At 36.1% G+C, this 18,228-nt stretch overlaps 1 protein-coding gene across 3 annotated transcripts; it reads left to right on the top strand.

The window, feature by feature from the left end:
- The first annotated feature begins 11,445 nt into the window (after window positions 1-11,445).
- Window positions 11,446-16,550, top strand: LOC144551559 (U-box domain-containing protein 33-like). 3 transcript variants are annotated; one of them, XM_078299581.1, is made up of 7 exons: window positions 11,446-11,739; window positions 13,037-13,158; window positions 14,499-14,623; window positions 14,704-14,808; window positions 15,068-15,251; window positions 15,432-15,503; window positions 15,695-16,550. In XM_078299581.1, the coding sequence occupies exons 1-7, from the start codon at window positions 11,589-11,591 to the stop codon at window positions 15,716-15,718; spliced, it is 783 nt and encodes a 260-aa protein (XP_078155707.1). In that variant the 5' UTR covers window positions 11,446-11,588; the 3' UTR covers window positions 15,719-16,550. The 3 variants fall into 3 exon arrangements, with proteins under 3 accessions (XP_078155707.1, XP_078155708.1, XP_078155706.1); XM_078299582.1 differs by having other exon boundaries at window positions 15,643-15,741; XM_078299580.1 differs by having other exon boundaries at window positions 11,447-11,739; window positions 15,675-16,550.
- Window positions 16,551-18,228: the final 1,678 nt, after the last annotated feature.

Genomic DNA, 18,228 nt, shown 5'->3' with positions numbered 1-18,228 from the left:
GCCATCTGGAGACACTACAAGTGTGCTCCAAACACCTTCAATTGGAGTGTTGTATTAGGGTTGTAAATGCCCTATTATCTTTTCATTTGGGGATACTACAAGTGTGCTCCAAACAACTTTAATTGGAGTGTTGTATTAGGGTTGTAAACGGCCTATTATCTTGCCATATAGAGACACTACTATAGTGCTCCAAACACCTTCAAATGGATTGTTGTATTAGGGTTGTAAATGCCCTATTATCCTACCATCTGGAGACACTACTAGAGTGCTCCAAACACCTTCAATTTGAGGGCTGTATTAGGGTTGAAAATGCCCTATTATCTTGCCAAATAGAGGCACTACTAGAGTGCTCCAAACACCTTCAATTGGAGGGTTGTATTAGGTTTGGAAATGCCCTATTATCTTTCCATATAGAGAGACACTACTAGAGTGCTCCAAACACCTTGAATTGGAGTGTTGTATGCCCTATTATCTTGCCATCTGGAGACACTACTGGGGTGGTCCTAGCACGTTCAATTGGAGTGTTGTATTATGGTGGTAAATACCCTATTATCTTGCCATCTGGAGACACTACTAGAGTGCTCCAAACACCTTCAATTTGAGGGTTGTATTTGTGTTACAAATGCCCTATTAGCTTGTCATATGGAGACACTACTAGAGTGCTTCAAACATCGTCAATTGGAGGGTTGTATTAGGGATGGAAATGCCCTATTATCTTGCCATATAGAGACACTACTAGAGTGCTCCAAATACCATCAATTGGAGTGTTGTATTAGGGTTGTAAACGTCCTAATATATTGCTATATAGATACGCTACTAGGGTGGTCCGAACACCTTCAATTGGAGTGTTGTATTAGGGTTGTAAATGTCTTAATATCTTGCCATATAGAGACGCTACTAGGGTGGTCCAAACACCTTCAATTGGAGTGTTGTATTAGGGTTGTAAATGTCTTAATATCTTGCCATATAGAGACGCTACTAGGGTGGTCCAAACACCTTCAATTGGAGTGTTGTATTTGGGTTGCAAATGCCCTATTATGTTGCCATATAGAGACACTACTAGAGTGCTCCAAATACCTTCAATTGGAGTGTTGTATTAGGGTTGTACATGCCCTAATATCTTGCCATATAGAGACGCTACTCGGGTGGTCCTAACACCTTCAATTGGGTTGTAAAAGGCTAATTATCTTTTCATTCGGAGACACTACAAGTGTGCTCCAAACACCTTCAAATGGAGTGTTGTATTAGGGTTGGAAATGCCCTATTATCATGCCATATAGGAACAATACTAGAGTGCTCCAAGCACCTTCAATTGGAGTGTTGTGTTTGGATTCTAAATGCCCTATTATCTTGCCACATAGAGACACTACTGGAGTGCTCCAAACACGTTCGAATGGATTGTTTTATTAGGGTTGTAAATGCCCTATTATCCTACCATTTGGAGACACTACAAGAGTGCTCCAAACACCTTCAATTGGAGTGTTGTATTAGGTTTGTAAATGCCCTATTATCTTGCCATCTGGAGACACTACAAGTGTGCTCCAAACACCTTCAATTGGAGTGTTGTATTAGGGTTGTACATGCCCTATTATCTTTTCATTTGGAGATACTACAAGTGTGCTCCAAACAACTTTAATTGGAGTTTTGTATTACGGTTGTAAACGCCCTATTATCTTGCCATATAGAGACACTACTAGATTGCTCCAAACACCTTTAATTTGAGGGCTGTATTAGGGTTGAAAATGCCCTATTATCTTGCCAAATAGAGGCACTACTAGAGTGCTCCAAACACCTTCAATTGGAGGGTTGTGTATTAGGTTTGGAAATGCCCTATTATCTTTCCATATAGAGAGAGACACTACTAGAGTGCTCCAAACACCTTCAATTGGAGTGTTGTATTAGGGTTGTAAATGCCCTATTATCTTGCCATCTGGAGACACTACTGGGGTTGTCCTAGCACCTTCAATTGGAGTGTTGTATTAGGGTTGTAAATACCCTATTATCTTGCCATCTGGAGACACTACTAGAGTGCTCCAAACACCTTCAATTTGAGGGTTGTATTTGGGTTACAAATGCCCTATTAGATTGTCATATGGAGACACTACTGGAGTGCTTCAAACACCGTCAATTGGAGGGTTGTATTAGGGATGGAAATGCCCTATTATCTTGCCATATAGAGACACTACTAGAGTGCTCCAAATACCATCAATTGGAGTGTTGTATTAGGGTTGTAAATGTCTTAATATCTTGCCATATAGAGACGCTACTAGGGTGGTCCGAACACCTTCAATTGGAGTGTTGTATTAGGGTTGTAAATGTCTTAATATCTTGCCATATAGAGACGCTACTAGGGTGGTCCAAACACCTTCAAGTGGAGTGTTGTATTTGGGTTGCAAATGCCCTATTATGTTGCCATATAGAGACACTACTAGAGTGCTCCAAATACCTTCAATTGGAGTGTTGTATTAGGGTTGTACATGCCCTAATATCTTGCCCTATAGAGACGCTACTCGGGTGGTCCTAACACCTTCAATTGGGTTGTAAAAGCCCAATTATCTTTTCATTCGGAGACACTACTGGAGTGCTCCAAACACGTTCGAATGGATTGTTGTATTAGGGTTGTAAATGCCCTATTATCCTACCATTTGGAGACACTACAAGAGTGCTCCAAACACCTTCAATTGGAGTGTTGTATTAGGTTTGTAAATGCCCTATTATCTTGCCATCTGGAGACACTACAAGTGTGCTCCAAACACCTTCAATTGGAGTGTTGTATTAGGGTTGTAAATGCCCTATTATCTTTTCATTTGGAGATACTACAAGTGTGCTCCAAACAACTTTAATTGGAGTGTTGTATTAGGGTTCTAAACGCCCTATTATCTTGCCATATAGAGAGACACTACTAGAGTGCTCCAAACACCTTCAAATGGATTGTTGTATTAGGGTTGTAAATACCCTATTATCCTACCATCTGGAGACACTACTAGAGTGTTCCAAACACATTCAATTTGAGGGATGTATTAGGGTTGCAAATGCCCTATTATCTTGCCATATAGAGGCACTACTAGAGTGCTCCATACACCTTCAATTGGAGGGTTGTATTAGGTTTGGAAATGCCCTATTATCTTTCCATATAGAGAGACACTACTAGAGTGCTCCAAACACCTTCAATTGGAGTGTTGTATTAGGGTTGTAAATGCCCTAATATCTTTCCATCTAGAGACGCTACTGGGGTTGTCCTAGCACCTTCAATTGGAGTGTTGTATTAGGGTTGTAAATATCCTATTATCTTGCCATCTGGAGACACTACTAGAGTGGTCCTAGTACCTTCAATTGGAGTATTGTATTTGGGTTGCAAATGCCCTATTATGTTGCCATATAGAGACACTACTAGAGTGCTCCAAATACCTTCAATTGGAGTGTTGTATTAGGGTTGTACATGCCCTAATATCTTGCCATATAGAGACGCTACTCGGGTGGTCCTAACACCTTCAATTGGGTTGTAAAAGGCCAATTATCTTTTCATTCGGAGACACTACAAGTGTGCTCCAAACACCTTCAAATGGAGTGTTGTATTAGGGTTGGAAATGCCCTATTATCATGCCATATAGGAACAATACTAGAGTGCTCCAAGCACCTTCAATTGGAGTGTTGTGTTTGGATTCTAAATGCCCTATTATCTTGCCACATAGAGACACTACTGGAGTGCTCCAAACACGTTCGAATGGATTGTTTTATTAGGGTTGTAAATGCCCTATTATCCTACCATTTGGAGACACTACAAGAGTGCTCCAAACATCCTTCAATTGGAGTGTTGTATTAGGTTTGTAAATGCCCTATTATCTTGCCATCTGGAGACACTACAAGTGTGCTCCAAACACCTTCAATTGGAGTGTTGTATTAGGGTTGTACATGCCCTATTATCTTTTCATTTGGAGATACTACAAGTGTGCTCCAAACAACTTTAATTGGAGTTTTGTATTACGGTTGTAAACGCCCTATTATCTTGCCATATAGAGACACTACTAGATTGCTCCAAACACCTTTAATTTGAGGGCTGTATTAGGGTTGAAAATGCCCTATTATCTTGCCAAATAGAGGCACTACTAGAGTGCTCCAAACACCTTCAATTGGAGGGTTGTGTATTAGGTTTGGAAATGCCCTATTATCTTTCCATATAGAGAGAGACACTACTAGAGTGCTCCAAACACCTTCAATTGGAGTGTTGTATTAGGGTTGTAAATGCCCTATTATCTTGCCATCTGGAGACACTACTGGGGTTGTCCTAGCACCTTCAATTGGAGTGTTGTATTAGGGTTGTAAATACCCTATTATCTTGCCATCTGGAGACACTACTAGAGTGCTCCAAACACCTTCAATTTGAGGGTTGTATTTGGGTTACAAATGCCCTATTAGATTGTCATATGGAGACACTACTGGAGTGCTTCAAACACCGTCAATTGGAGGGTTGTATTAGGGATGGAAATGCCCTATTATCTTGCCATATAGAGACACTACTAGAGTGCTCCAAATACCATCAATTGGAGTGTTGTATTAGGGTTGTAAATGTCTTAATATCTTGCCATATAGAGACGCTACTAGGGTGGTCCGAACACCTTCAATTGGAGTGTTGTATTAGGGTTGTAAATGTCTTAATATCTTGCCATATAGAGACGCTACTAGGGTGGTCCAAACACCTTCAAGTGGAGTGTTGTATTTGGGTTGCAAATGCCCTATTATGTTGCCATATAGAGACACTACTAGAGTGCTCCAAATACCTTCAATTGGAGTGTTGTATTAGGGTTGTACATGCCCTAATATCTTGCCCTATAGAGACGCTACTCGGGTGGTCCTAACACCTTCAATTGGGTTGTAAAAGCCCAATTATCTTTTCATTCGGAGACACTACAAGTGTGCTCCAAACACCTTCAAATGGAGTGTTGTATTAGTGTTGTATTAGGGTTGGAAATGCCCTATTATCATGCCATATAGGAACAATACTAGAGTGCTCGAAGCACCTTCAATTGGAGTGTTGTGTTTGGATTCTAAATGCCCTATTATCTTGCAATAAAGAGACACTACTGGAGTGCTCCAAACACGTTCGAATGGATTGTTGTATTAGGGTTGTAAATGCCCTATTATCCTACCATTTGGAGACACTACAAGAGTGCTCCAAACACCTTCAATTGGAGTGTTGTATTAGGTTTGTAAATGCCCTATTATCTTGCCATCTGGAGACACTACAAGTGTGCTCCAAACACCTTCAATTGGAGTGTTGTATTAGGGTTGTAAATGCCCTATTATCTTTTCATTTGGAGATACTACAAGTGTGCTCCAAACAACTTTAATTGGAGTGTTGTATTAGGGTTCTAAACGCCCTATTATCTTGCCATATAGAGAGACACTACTAGAGTGCTCCAAACACCTTCAAATGGATTGTTGTATTAGGGTTGTAAATACCCTATTATCCTACCATCTGGAGACACTACTAGAGTGTTCCAAACACATTCAATTTGACGGATGTATTAGGGTTGCAAATGCCCTATTATCTTGCCATATAGAGGCACTACTAGAGTGCTCCATACACCTTCAATTGGAGGGTTGTATTAGGTTTGGAAATGCCCTATTATCTTTTCATATAGAGAGACACTACTAGAGTGCTCCAAACACCTTCAATTGGAGTGTTGTATTAGGGTTGTAAATGCCCTAATATCTTTCCATCTAGAGACGCTACTGGGGTTGTCCTAGCACCTTCAATTGGAGTGTTGTATTAGGGTTGTAAATATCCTATTATCTTGCCATCTGGAGACACTACTAGAGTGGTCCTAGTACCTTCAATTGGAGTGTTGTACTAGGATTGTAAATACTCTATTATCTTGCCATCTGGAGACACTAGTAGAGTGCTCCAAACACCTTCAATTGGAGGGTTGTATTAGGGTTGGAAATGCCCTATTATCTTTCCATATAGAGAGACAATACTAGAGTGCTCCAAACATCTTCAATTGGAGTGTTGTATTAGGGTTGTAAGTGCCCTAATATCTTGCCTTATAGAGACGCTACTGGGGTGGTCCAAACACCTTCAATTGGAGTGCTGTATTAGGGTTGTAAATGCCCTATTATCTTGCCATCTGGAGACACTACTATAGTGGTCCTAGCACCTTCAATTGGAGTGTTGTATTAGGGTTGTAAATACCCTATTATCTTGCCATCTGGAGATACTACTAGAGTGCTCCAAACACCTTCAATTTGAGGGTTGTATTTGGGTTACAAATGCCCTATTAGCTTGTCATATGGAGACACTACTAGAGTGCTTCAAACACCGTTAATTGGAGGGTTGTATTAGGGTTGGAAATGCCCTATTATCTTGCCATATAGAGACACTACTAGAGTGATCCAAATACCATCAATTGGAGTGTTGTATTAGGGTTGTAAATGTCCTAATATATTGCTATATAGAGACGCTACTAGGGTGGTTCAAACACCTTCAATTGGAGTGTTGTAAATGCCCTAATATCTTGCCATATAGAGATGCTACTAGGGTGGTCCAAACACCTTCAATTGGAGTGTTGTATTAGTGTTGTATTAGGGTTGTAAATGCCCTATTTGCTTTTTATCTGAAGACACTACTAGAGTGCCCCAGACACCATCAATTGGAGTGTTGTATTGGGGTTGGAAATGCCAAATTATCTTGCCTGATAGAGACACTGCAAGAATTCTCCAAACACCTGGAATTGGAGTGTTGCATTAGGATTGTAAATGCGACATTATCTTGCCATATAGGGACATTACTGGAGTGCTCCAAACACCATCAATTCGAGTGTTGTATTTGAGTTGTGACTGCCCTATTATCTTGCCATGTCGAGACACTTCAAGATTGCACCAAACACCTTCAATTGGACTGTTGTATCATGGTTGTAAATGCCCGATTATCTTGCTAGATAGAGACACAATTAGAGTTCCCTCAAACACCTTTAATTGGAGTGCTGCATTATGGTTGTAAATTTTCTATTATCTTGCCATCTGGAGACACTACTAGAGTACTGCACACACCATCAATCAGAGTGCTTTATTAGGGTTGTAAATGCCCTATTATCTTGCCATATAGAGACACTACTAGAGTGCTCCAAACACCTTCAAATTGATTGTTGTCTTAGGGTGGTAAATGCCGTATTATCTTTTCATTTGGTGACACTGCAAGAGTGCTGCAAACACCTTCAATTAGAGTGTTGTACTAGGGTTGTAAAATCCCTATTATCTAGCCATATAGAGACACTACTAGAGTGGTCCAGCCACCTTCAATTGGATTGTTGTATTAGTGTTGTAAATGCCCTATTATCTTTTCGTTTGGAGATACTACAAGTGTGCTCAAAACACCTTCAATTGGAGTGTTGTATTAGGGTTGTAAAGGCCCTATTATCTTGCCATATAGAGACACTACTAGAGTGCTCCAAATACCTTCAATTGGAGTGTTGTATTATGGTTGTAAATGCTATAATATCTTGACCGATACTATTATTCCCTATGGATGCTTGGGTTCGGTTCTATGCGTATTTGAAAGGTTCTCCGACTTTAAGGTCGGCTTGTGGGGGAAAATTCAGATCATCACTGGATATAATGTAATTAAATCACTCGCACTAACCTAATTAATTATATTCCCCTATTACTCGCTAAGTAATAACCATAAACCTTATTCATTACAAGTAATAAATAAATTCCTAATTAAACCTCGAGATGCTATCTAATCAATATCCTGCTAAAGGAGCACACTGCGTTCTAACCCTAGTCTTTGAACTGCTGCCAAGCCTTGTTAGCCGAAGTGTTTACAGTACTTAGTTGTATCCCCTCTCACACCGAGTTACAATGATTTAACACCTATCTATATGTGGAGGGCATTGGCATATAATAAACAGAACTATGTATGCAAGGACATATTTGAATAACATTCAAAGCATAACAAAATCTCAAATAAACATAAAAGAAAAATAAATATTATAGTAAAGAGATAAAATAGAATTCATTACATCCATCCCTAGAGAAGAGGAGCTTAGCTACTCAAAGCCATAACAAAATAAAAAAAAGTAATAAAAGAAAGACATAACCTAAAACCTATAACACCTTTTCCTTAGATTGACTCCTTCTTCCGCCTTGGACTTTGAGCGCATCTTCTTCTCGAACTCCAGAAATTACACGCAATATTCTGCTCTAAACTATGGACTTACACAACTAAAATATGCGCACTAATTCCTAATACATGAGGGGTTTATATAGTTTTCCTAAAAATGTGGAGTCATGGAGAACATGGGTGCCAAATATAGCTTTTCATGCTATATTAATTTGGAGCGCTAAAAATAGACTTCAATGCTTAGCAAGGCTTGCCACATCTGGAGATTCGTCATTCTAGAAGGTCACTGTTCAACAGCCGATATTTTATCTAAACTAGACAGTCCACGAATTCAATTCATGTGCCCGTGCGGCACTGGGTTTTATACCACATGTGGCATAACTTATACCGCACGGCACGATACTTAGCCGAATTTCAGTGAATTTTGCCATGTTGCATGTTGTGCACTTCGTGTGAGGTGTTTGCATACTCCATGTGATGCCCTATTTTGACGCTTCCTTCAGAATAGGTCTAAATATGACATTTTTGCTCCGTTTTCGGCCTAAATTCGCAACTTTCTCCAAAACTTGCCAAAATAGCTTAAAAACACGTTTGCAGTGAATAATTAAAAAAAAATGGTACTTTGCATACGCTTTTCTGCTATTTTTCGTACTCAAAAGTAGTGATTTTCGCTATATAAATTGGCGTTATCAGCGCCATCGGTTTGTTAAATGCCAACCGATGGTAAAAATTTCAATGTAATTACAGCATTGCCACTCGTGACGAACACCATCTATGCGGAAGCGCATTCGATGATAAATGGGCGATGGTAAAAATGTTTTTTTGTAGTAGTGTAGTCTAAAAACCTGTTTTTTAAAGAACAAATTAGGGTCTTCTTTTTGTTATAAAAAATGGTGTATAATTCAGTTTTTATCGGTTCACTGGCAGCAACGGCCTTCTAAACGAACTAAACCAAAATGAGTGCTGGGTCTAGTTTATTTCGATTTAGCCGTTCGGTTCGGTTCGATTTTAATAACACTGCTTCAATTCATATATACCCACTTTCTTGGCAACTTATTCATATATTTGGAAGATTACATTCTTAGCAAATTTCGTAATATTAAAGAAGAAAATATTACACAAAGTACTAGAATATAAATATCATGGTGCTTTATTTAAATTTTATTGACAATTTCAGCAATAATTTCAAATTTAGAAATCAGAGTTAAGTTACATAGTACCAGCTATTAGTAACTACTCACAGCATGAAAATCTGCCCTAACATACCAACAAACCATCTTCCACATAAGCTGCAAAAACCAAATAGAAATGCAAAAACAACATAAGAGATGAACTGTCTGGTTCTACTGCTAAGCCACTTTATACATAGGGCTGAGGTTATAACTAAAGTAATCAAAAGTCAAAAACATCATTTTCTTGTTTGGCTATATATCATGAACTGAGATGTGGTTCCCCTTCAAAGATAGTGACCTTGGTATCTTCTGGGTTCCAGTCTTCCAGACTCGGAGAGTGTTCACATAGTCAACGAAGACCCGAAATTTTTATTTATACCCTTTGAAAAAAAAACCAACAACAAACACCCTCCGAAATGGGAAAATTCCACGTTTATCCGGATCGTTAAGCTAATTTGCGGTCCATTTATGGAGGGTCACAGATTGGCTTAGAGATCACTCAAAGTCCTAAAAAAATATAATGTAATATTGAATATATTTAAGTTTTGAGAGACCTCTAAGCCAATCTGCGGCCCCCATAAACGAATCGCATATTGACTTAGCGGCTTGTGTAAATGTGGAATTCTCCCATTTTTGAAGTGTTTTGATTTTTTTATTTTTTTTATGCTATTAATAAAAATTTCGGCAATGAAGACTAAGAGAATTCCACGTTTACCCGAATCGTTAAGCTAATTTGCGGTCCATTTATGGGGGGTCACAGATTGGCTTAGAGATCATTCAAAAGCCTAAAAAATGCACTGTAATATTGAATATATTGTAGTTTTGAGGGACCTCTAAGCCAATCTACGGCCCCCATAAATGAACCGCAGATTGACTTAGCAGCCTGTGTAAATGTGGAATTCCTCCATTTTGGAGGTGTTTTGATTTTTAAAATGTTTTTATGCTATTAATAAAAATTTCGGCAACAAAGACTAACCTACTGTGTATATAACATGACCAACAGATTTATTAATTGAATTGATATTAACAATTTACACAACTTGAAATTGTTCCATACAGGACCTCCTTTTTTAATCAAAAAATAATATCTGAATTCTGATTTTTTTTTTCAGAAAACAAACGGGATAAAATCCCATTTCTTCATTTGATTTCTTTTATTTTTATGTATTAAAACAAAACACGCTAACATTAATAATATTAATATATCGAATAATAATAGATATCGGTAATCTATAGATATTTTAGCAGTAAATTAAATTTCATACAATTTTAGTATTTATTTGATAATGTATCAAAGATAAAATACAATTTTAGATGGTTAAATCTTTAAATCATCCGATGTACGATAAAGGCATATATTCAATTTCATTATTTTCTAGAGACAATATATACATCATATAATATGCTCATAGTGTTGAATTTCACATCTAAACTTTATTTTTAAAGATTAAAAAAAATGTCAAATCATCGTCGATAATTCTTCCTCGTCTAAAAAAATCATTTATCTACCAGCTTAAAGTTATCTCCCGACCGATAGCGGAAATAAATCTACTGTTATTCCAAAGGATTAACATGAACATGTTATTCTAATCCTAACCGTTCAAATTATTTTATGTGTTAATTAATCTCGACAAAGGAATTTTTCCATGTACGAATGTCAACAAAAATCAACGGTTGATATCGGAATAAAAGGTTTCCTGTTTGGAATACCAGCAGATTTATTTCCGCTAGCAGTATCAGCTGAATGAAGAGGCCATTGTGAACAAAAATTGTACACCAAAAGCAATTAGCAATATATTAAAAAATTTGGTCATGATCCCGAGCAATCCGGATTCCAGACACTTTACATCAAAACGTGTCAATTCATTAAAAAAATTGTCGAATTATTAAAAATCAAAGAAGGTTTCTTCTTTTTACATAGAAAGAGAACTACATATCTAGAATGAAAAATCAACGATGATGTACGGTTTAATAAATCCTGTGTAGAAAAATATTAGTTGTGTAAATGACTTGAGAACTCGATGTCAACTGAGTAATAAATTATGACAAGAACGTCCCCGTCGACCTGAGTATGCTTTGCTCTTGACCAAGCAAAAAATAAAGAAAAATGAAAGAAACATAAAAAAAGAACAATAATAATCATACAAACATATACATCCCTGAGAACTTCAGTTTAACAACTGATCTGTCATTTATGCTCATTTAGACTACCCTTTGGTCTTACATCAAGAGAGAGAGAGAGAGAGAGGAAGAGAGAGAGGAAAAGAGAGAGTAGGAGAAGGGGTGGTGGAGGCATGGAAGCACAAGAGGAGTTGTATGTAGCTCTGCCAGAGAAGTCGAAGGAGGGGATGTCTCTTCTCTTGTGGGCTTTGAGGAATGCTCCCAAGGATATCAAGATCGTCATCACCCATGTCTACATCCTTGATCAGATGATTCCCGGCCCATGTAACTTTCCTTCCTTTCATTCTCTCATCTTTATTCCGGGTAATATATTGACAGAGCAAGCAGTGTTTCTTCATGCAGCGCACGGAAGAAAGTCAAAATAGAGTTGCTGCACTGCATGTAGCAAAAACTACTCTGTCAATATTTTCACCCGTTTGTTCCCATTATCATTCCTTGGGTTTGTTAAGCACTTTAATAATTTAGTTTTAATTCAATTCCCTTTTGAACGAATTGGGAGTTGCGCTGATCGAATATGATGTTGTAGTACTACTGTACTAGTACGTTGATAATTTCACAAATCAAGTCATAGCTTGTGAACAATCTAAATTTTAAATGAAGAGATTAATCCAAATTATTTGATTAATTGGGGATTAAATTACTTGACCGAACAAATTATGAGCAAGCTAGACTGTTGCAAATTTGCAACCATATCTGGTGTGACCACGCAACTGCCTCTGCCAGTGGGACATTTTAGCAACCTGGCACATTATCCAAACCGATCTATTATTTCGAGGCCAAACAAACCGTTCTATTATTTCATAATTAAATATTTAGGAATTAAAAAAATATGTTTTTATAATATAAGTAGGACGGAGATGAGTTTTTATTTATTTATTTTTCCAATCTTTTCCATTGACATCATCTCAAGAGAAAAAGGACAACATGTATATTTTATAATAAATATTTAAAAATAATATAGGATATATAATAGATGGATTCACTTGAGATTTTAATCTCATAAAAAACCGACAAACATTGGTTTGAGATTTTGTTTCCATGAGTAACTGAAATATTTGCTTTTGTTTCTTTAAGTAATTTGAAGGAGATGATTTTTTTTTTATTCTTTTAGTTCAGGAATATAATTTTTTGTGACATGAGGTGGGTGGTACGCTGTATCTTGTCTAAATAAATCATTTTTTATTCTTTCAATGAGATTAAAATTTTCATACAATCCCTATTATCCTATATTATTTTTATTTTATTTCTATATATAAAAAATTCTGAAAAAAAAAACATCTTGAATTTGGATCAAATTTTTTCGTTCTTAATTTCCAAAACGGAGAATTTGTTTCTAAGAAAAAATAAAAACTGAAAATTTGCTCCAGCCTCCAGGTCCTAGTCAATTCCAGAGAAGTTAAGGAATTAATCGTGTTTCTAGAAATTGGGCCCACCAAAGTCTTGGCCCTTCACAAATAAAAATGTAACGATCAAATAAATGTGTGGAAATGAACATAACAAAATCTGGTGAAATTAATCGTGTTCTTAAATCTGAACTTTTCAATTTTTGGATGCATTTCAGTGGGAGGCCGAGTCCATCCAAGTATTGCATCTCAGATCGAACTTATTGCTTACAGACAAGAGGAGAAATCAAAGGCCGAAAAGAAATTGGATGATTATACAAGGCAATGCGCTAAGGCAAAGGTAAGCAACCATTTCGCTCTCGTTTTACTATTTTTTTTTTAATTTTTAATGGTTATAGTTGTCTTGCCAAATGATCCTAATGTAATTACGAAGAGTTTTCATTGTTCACGCGTCGTGAGTTAAGATGTAAATGCCTTCACTTCTAATTTATCTCTTGTAATTACTTTGTAATTAGTTTACCCAAAAATCAACCTTTTCTCGCCACAGAAAAATCAGTATTAAGCAAGCGAGGATTTGGTTTTTTTTTTTTTTTTTTTAAAAAGAAATTCCACCTTTCGCGTCCTGCACCGCGCGTAGGGCCCACGCTAGCAACGCTCTAAGGACCGTGGGGCCCTCACAAGTCTCCTGTCGAAATTTCCGCGATGCATTCTACGTAGAAAAAACGTTCGATTTTACTCGTGTGACTCTAAATAGTCCCACCGATACACATTCGTCATTGTTTTCTTCACATAAAATTTCTAAGTAATTCCGCAGCCCAAATTCACATAGGCGAGAAAAAGATGTCGTCGATCAAGCCCAAGATGGCACCAATTCCATTGTCGTGTTCTTTCAAGCCCAATTGTATAGCCCATTTAAGGAGGAGTCCATATCCTAACCAAAATATTTATGTTCAGATCCGAACCGTCTGATCAGATCCGGACCAATCCGACCCGAAGTGAAATCGGAGCCTCATTAATATTTGAGTAAGGGCTTGGGTGCTATCGATAGATATATCCGTGCTACGATTTCAAAAATATATCGTAAATTTCAAACTTTGATTTAAGTAGCTCAATAAATTAGTTATATAATAAGCTTGTAAGTTACTAATTTTTACTATTTTTAGAATTTTTTCACTGTTTTTTGTAATTTATGAAATATGACAAAAAAAATAGTCTAAAATATTGACAATTTTTTTTTATTTTTAGGCCATCTTTCATAAATCATAAAAAATAGTAATTTTTTTTTCAAAAATAGTAAATATTAGTAATTTACAAGCTTATTATATAACCAATTTATTGAGCTACTTAAATCGAAGTTTGAAATTTATACGATATATTTTTGAGATCGTAGCACGGATGTCTTTATGCTGTCCATAGCACCCAAGCCTTACTCTTAATATTTAATCTAAACAGAAATATTATGTTACCTTAGGTGATATGAATTCTTTAAGAAACACAAAAGCTCATGGCTAGGGTTTATACCAGTAAGGTTTTCAACACATACTGGTATTTTAATCTTTCGTTGTATCACAACCTATAGCTCTTTTATTATATATCCTAACATGTAGTTGTTGAACAAGTTCTTAAATTAGTGTCCTATCAGTATCCCTAAAAATGTGGATAATTCTTTTCTTTTGACAGTTTAAATGCGAGAAATTAGTTTTTGGGTCCAATAATGACATTGCAAGTGGAATTTTGGAGCTAATTGCACTCAAGGGGATCAAGAAATTGATAATGGGAGCAGCTGAAGATCGTCGTTACTCAATGTATGTCGATTTTATTCACGCAATTTTGAGATTTAAATCTCGATTAGATAATTGAAGCTTTTGCTAAGTTAAAATTGCAGGCGAATGATTGAACCGACATCCAATAAAGCGAAGTCTGTTATGAAAAGGGCTGATACATCATGCACAATTTGGTTTGTTTGCAAAGGAAACCTTATCTATACAAGGTGTGACTTTGCTTTTAATCAGCCGTTTTCTTTTCAATTTTTGTTTTTACAAATAAAGGTTATTGGATTATTGCTACTGATTGACTGTTCTCAGTTAATTTTACAATTTTGTAAACAAGTTTACCTTGTTAAGTTAGACAAATTGATCAATTAGATGTATGAAACATATCATACCATGGTTATTTCACGAGCTAGAAAACATTATAACTTGTTTATTTCCCGAATATCATCATAACTCAATATTTCTGTTCCTTGAAAGGGAGGCAAATCAGGAGAAAACGATCAAGCCACTGCAACTGCCCCTGCCCCTGCCCCTGCCCCTGCCATGCAGTTGCAGTCTCAGTCCGGAAAGGACTCAAGAACAGTATTCTTATAGTTCTTCTGGGTCGAGTCCTGGGAGAAGTTATAAAATATCAGATGGAGGATCACTTTTCATGACTGAAGTAAGTATATTACTACATATAATTCAATTTTGCTCTTAATTGATTGGATAGATGAAAAACGTACAATTGTTCATCTGTTAAATACAACTTGACCATATATTATATCATAGACCTTTGTTTATTAATAAAATAATATGACCACAAGTAACTTGTCAAATGCTCTGTATACTAATATTGTAGGCTGATGCTGCATCATGTGCTGACTTAGAACTCAAAGATGCCTTAGCAGATTTGACTTTAATAGTCCAGAAGGTAAAATATTAACAGAAATTTAGTTTTTTTTCTTCTAATTTACTTATCGAAAATCAAAATAGTGTCAAGCATGCCTGTATGTTCTTGTTATGGGTTGTAATTTCATAGTAGTCAAACTTTAGAATCTGAGTTGTAACAGATGTTAATATTGGCACACTGATTTTGGAGAAGGTTGGGGATTCGATTTGCAGACAAAAACAAAGTATGGAACATGAAGTAGAATATCTGAAGGCCGAGCTGAATGAAAAAGACAAGCTTTTGCAAGAGGCCAATAGACATAATTTGGCATTGGAAAATCGTGTGAAGGAACTAGAAGAAAATATTGCATCAGTCAATGGTAGCATGAATTTACTGCAATCAGAAAGCATTCAACCTCAGTCTGAGAAAGAAGCAAACTTGAAACATCTTCAAGAAGCTACTATTCAGAAACTGGTTTTGGAAGACCATTTTAAGGGGCTAGGAGACAGCCTAGTACCAGTAAAGGCTCATGTTGAATCACTACTGTTAGAGAACAAGCAACTACAGCAGGAGCGAGATGAAAACGGTTGAGAACTTGAAAAATTAAACCAGACACTAATAATTAGTCCTGATTTACTGGGATCATTGAATTTTAAATTTCTAATGTCTGAGCTGGAGCCGACAAAAGAAAAATTTAGTGATTTGAATAAGATTGGAGCAGCCATAGTGGACCCGACACAACACTTCTCCAGTGACTAATTCAGTTCTTCCTCATCTAGAGATTTTTCCAAATCATACACTTCAGTCTGCCATTCAAAATGGATTGAACACTGTTGACACTAAAAAGCTGGAGTGTTGTTGCTTTTCTTTTCTTTTCTTTTGGTGAGGTGCTGTTCATGTCTTGTTGGCGGGAGCTCACACAGTTGAATTGTGCAACTTTTCCTTTGTAGATAATTATTTTCTAAGTATTATTTGAATTGATATTTGTTGTAAATACATAACGTAATATACACTATGGACGCTGCATTTCTCGGGTACCCATAGCATTACTTGGTGAACTTTTATGGATTATACCATTTATTCTTTTTCCTTCTTTTCTCAGCTGCTTCATTGCTTGCAATACTTACCAGAAATGAAAATAAATCATGTTACCGTTGTATGTTTTTTTAGTTATTTTCCCAATAACATAATATACACTATGCACATGATGTAAGATATGACAAATTATTCAATAAAGATCATTCATTCAATTAAATCATTGTTTGTAATATTATTGTCATATTGGAGTGATGTTATTTTATTAAGTAAAAAAAATAAATGTGTGTTTGTGACATCCGAAGGTAGTTAGCTACCTTCACGATTTGAAAAAAAATAAATGCGTATTTGTGATGTACTGATTAAAATTTCACTTTGTGATGGAAAAAAACTTGAGTTTAAATTTCAATTGTCACAAATTATAGTGTGGTTTGTTGGACTCTCTAGAAACATTGAAATGAACTTTGTTTTACTAATTGTAATATTGCCACTGTCATTTTACTAATAAAATCTTTATTTCTATATTGAACAAGTGATATGAGCACAAAGGCCAAAACTGCTACAGAGGCCTGGGTTCCAATAATAGAGAATGCTATACCCTTAGACCAGTATATGTCCATAGAAATAGTGATGTACCAGCCTCCTGATGATGCCAGTGCACCCCCTGAGCTTCCTTAGTGATATATGAAGAATCTTCAACAACTTAATTTTTTGTCTCTATATCTAGTTTACTATGTGGCTTAATTTTATCTACTTTAGACTACTTTTAGTCATTAGCAGTTACTAGAAGTTGGATATTATGTCTTCTTATTATCTTTTGTTTCATGTCTCAGTTTATGACATGATATGTTGGATAGAGTCTTGATCTCTGATGAATATGAATGTAATTATCTTATTTCAGTAATATGAAATGGGCCTTGGCCTTTTTTAAAAAAAAAATTGCCACAAATTATACATTTTATATTTCAGTAATATGAGATGGGCCTTGGCCTTTTTAAAAAAAAAATTGTCACAAATTATACATTTTATATTTCAGCTCCTTCAATCAAAAGTTTTTTTTGTGCTTCGTAGTTGCAATATATTGTTTGATTTTTAAAGAATTGATTTAGCTTTAGGTCGATGAAAATAAATTATTGCACCATATACAAGTAGATCTGTCGAAAACTTTTGGAAGCCTTCTAATGGTTACCTAGCCTTGGTAACTGCGAAGTAACACAAGTCTTACTATTTGAACAAAGCCCAGATTGTTAATTTGCTTATATATGACTTCATTTACAAAGAATGATGATCCAATTTTTCTCTAGTTAGACTTCAATCAAATACTGCTAAAGACTTCGTCAATTGTTTTAAAATTAACTACTTGTTCATCTGTACAATAAGTACAACTGTAATTGACAGCTTTGATTTATTAATATTTTGTTATATGACGTATGAAATATGCCTTGGCATATTCCATCCGAGGCAACCAAATTCATTGGGTGAGTTGGTCAGGGCGAATAAAATTGAGAGATTCAATAACTTGGGAACATAAAAAAAGAAAATAAAAAACTGTTAGGTTTCATACCTCATTCCAATATAATAAAAAACAAAGAAAAATAAATAATGCCGGTGGTAGATTTGACAAAGTGCTCATATAAACCACCATTTTTCATTTGTTACACTTTTTGTACGAACAAACAATCAAATTTTGAATTATACAAAATTTTAACATACACCATAAATCCAAATTACG

Source organism: Carex rostrata, chromosome 3, assembly GCF_964058835.1.
Source record: "Carex rostrata chromosome 3, lpCarRost1.2, whole genome shotgun sequence".
Classification (NCBI taxonomy): domain Eukaryota; kingdom Viridiplantae; phylum Streptophyta; class Magnoliopsida; order Poales; family Cyperaceae; genus Carex; species Carex rostrata.
The sequence above is the reverse complement of the archived record's forward strand: the minus strand, read 5'-3'. Positions and strand labels throughout refer to the sequence as shown.

Excerpts from the sequence above, each read along its gene's own strand:
- LOC144551559 (XM_078299580.1), top strand. The coding sequence starts at position 11,589 with ATGGAAGCACAAGAGGAGTTGTATGTAGCTCTGCCAGAGAAGTCGAAG. Across the intron at positions 11,740-13,036 it reads TCAGATGATTCCCGGCCCAT|TGGGAGGCCGAGTCCATCCA; the intron begins GTAACTTTCCTT and ends GATGCATTTCAG. Across the intron at positions 14,809-15,067 it reads GGAAACCTTATCTATACAAG|GGAGGCAAATCAGGAGAAAA; the intron begins GTGTGACTTTGC and ends GTTCCTTGAAAG.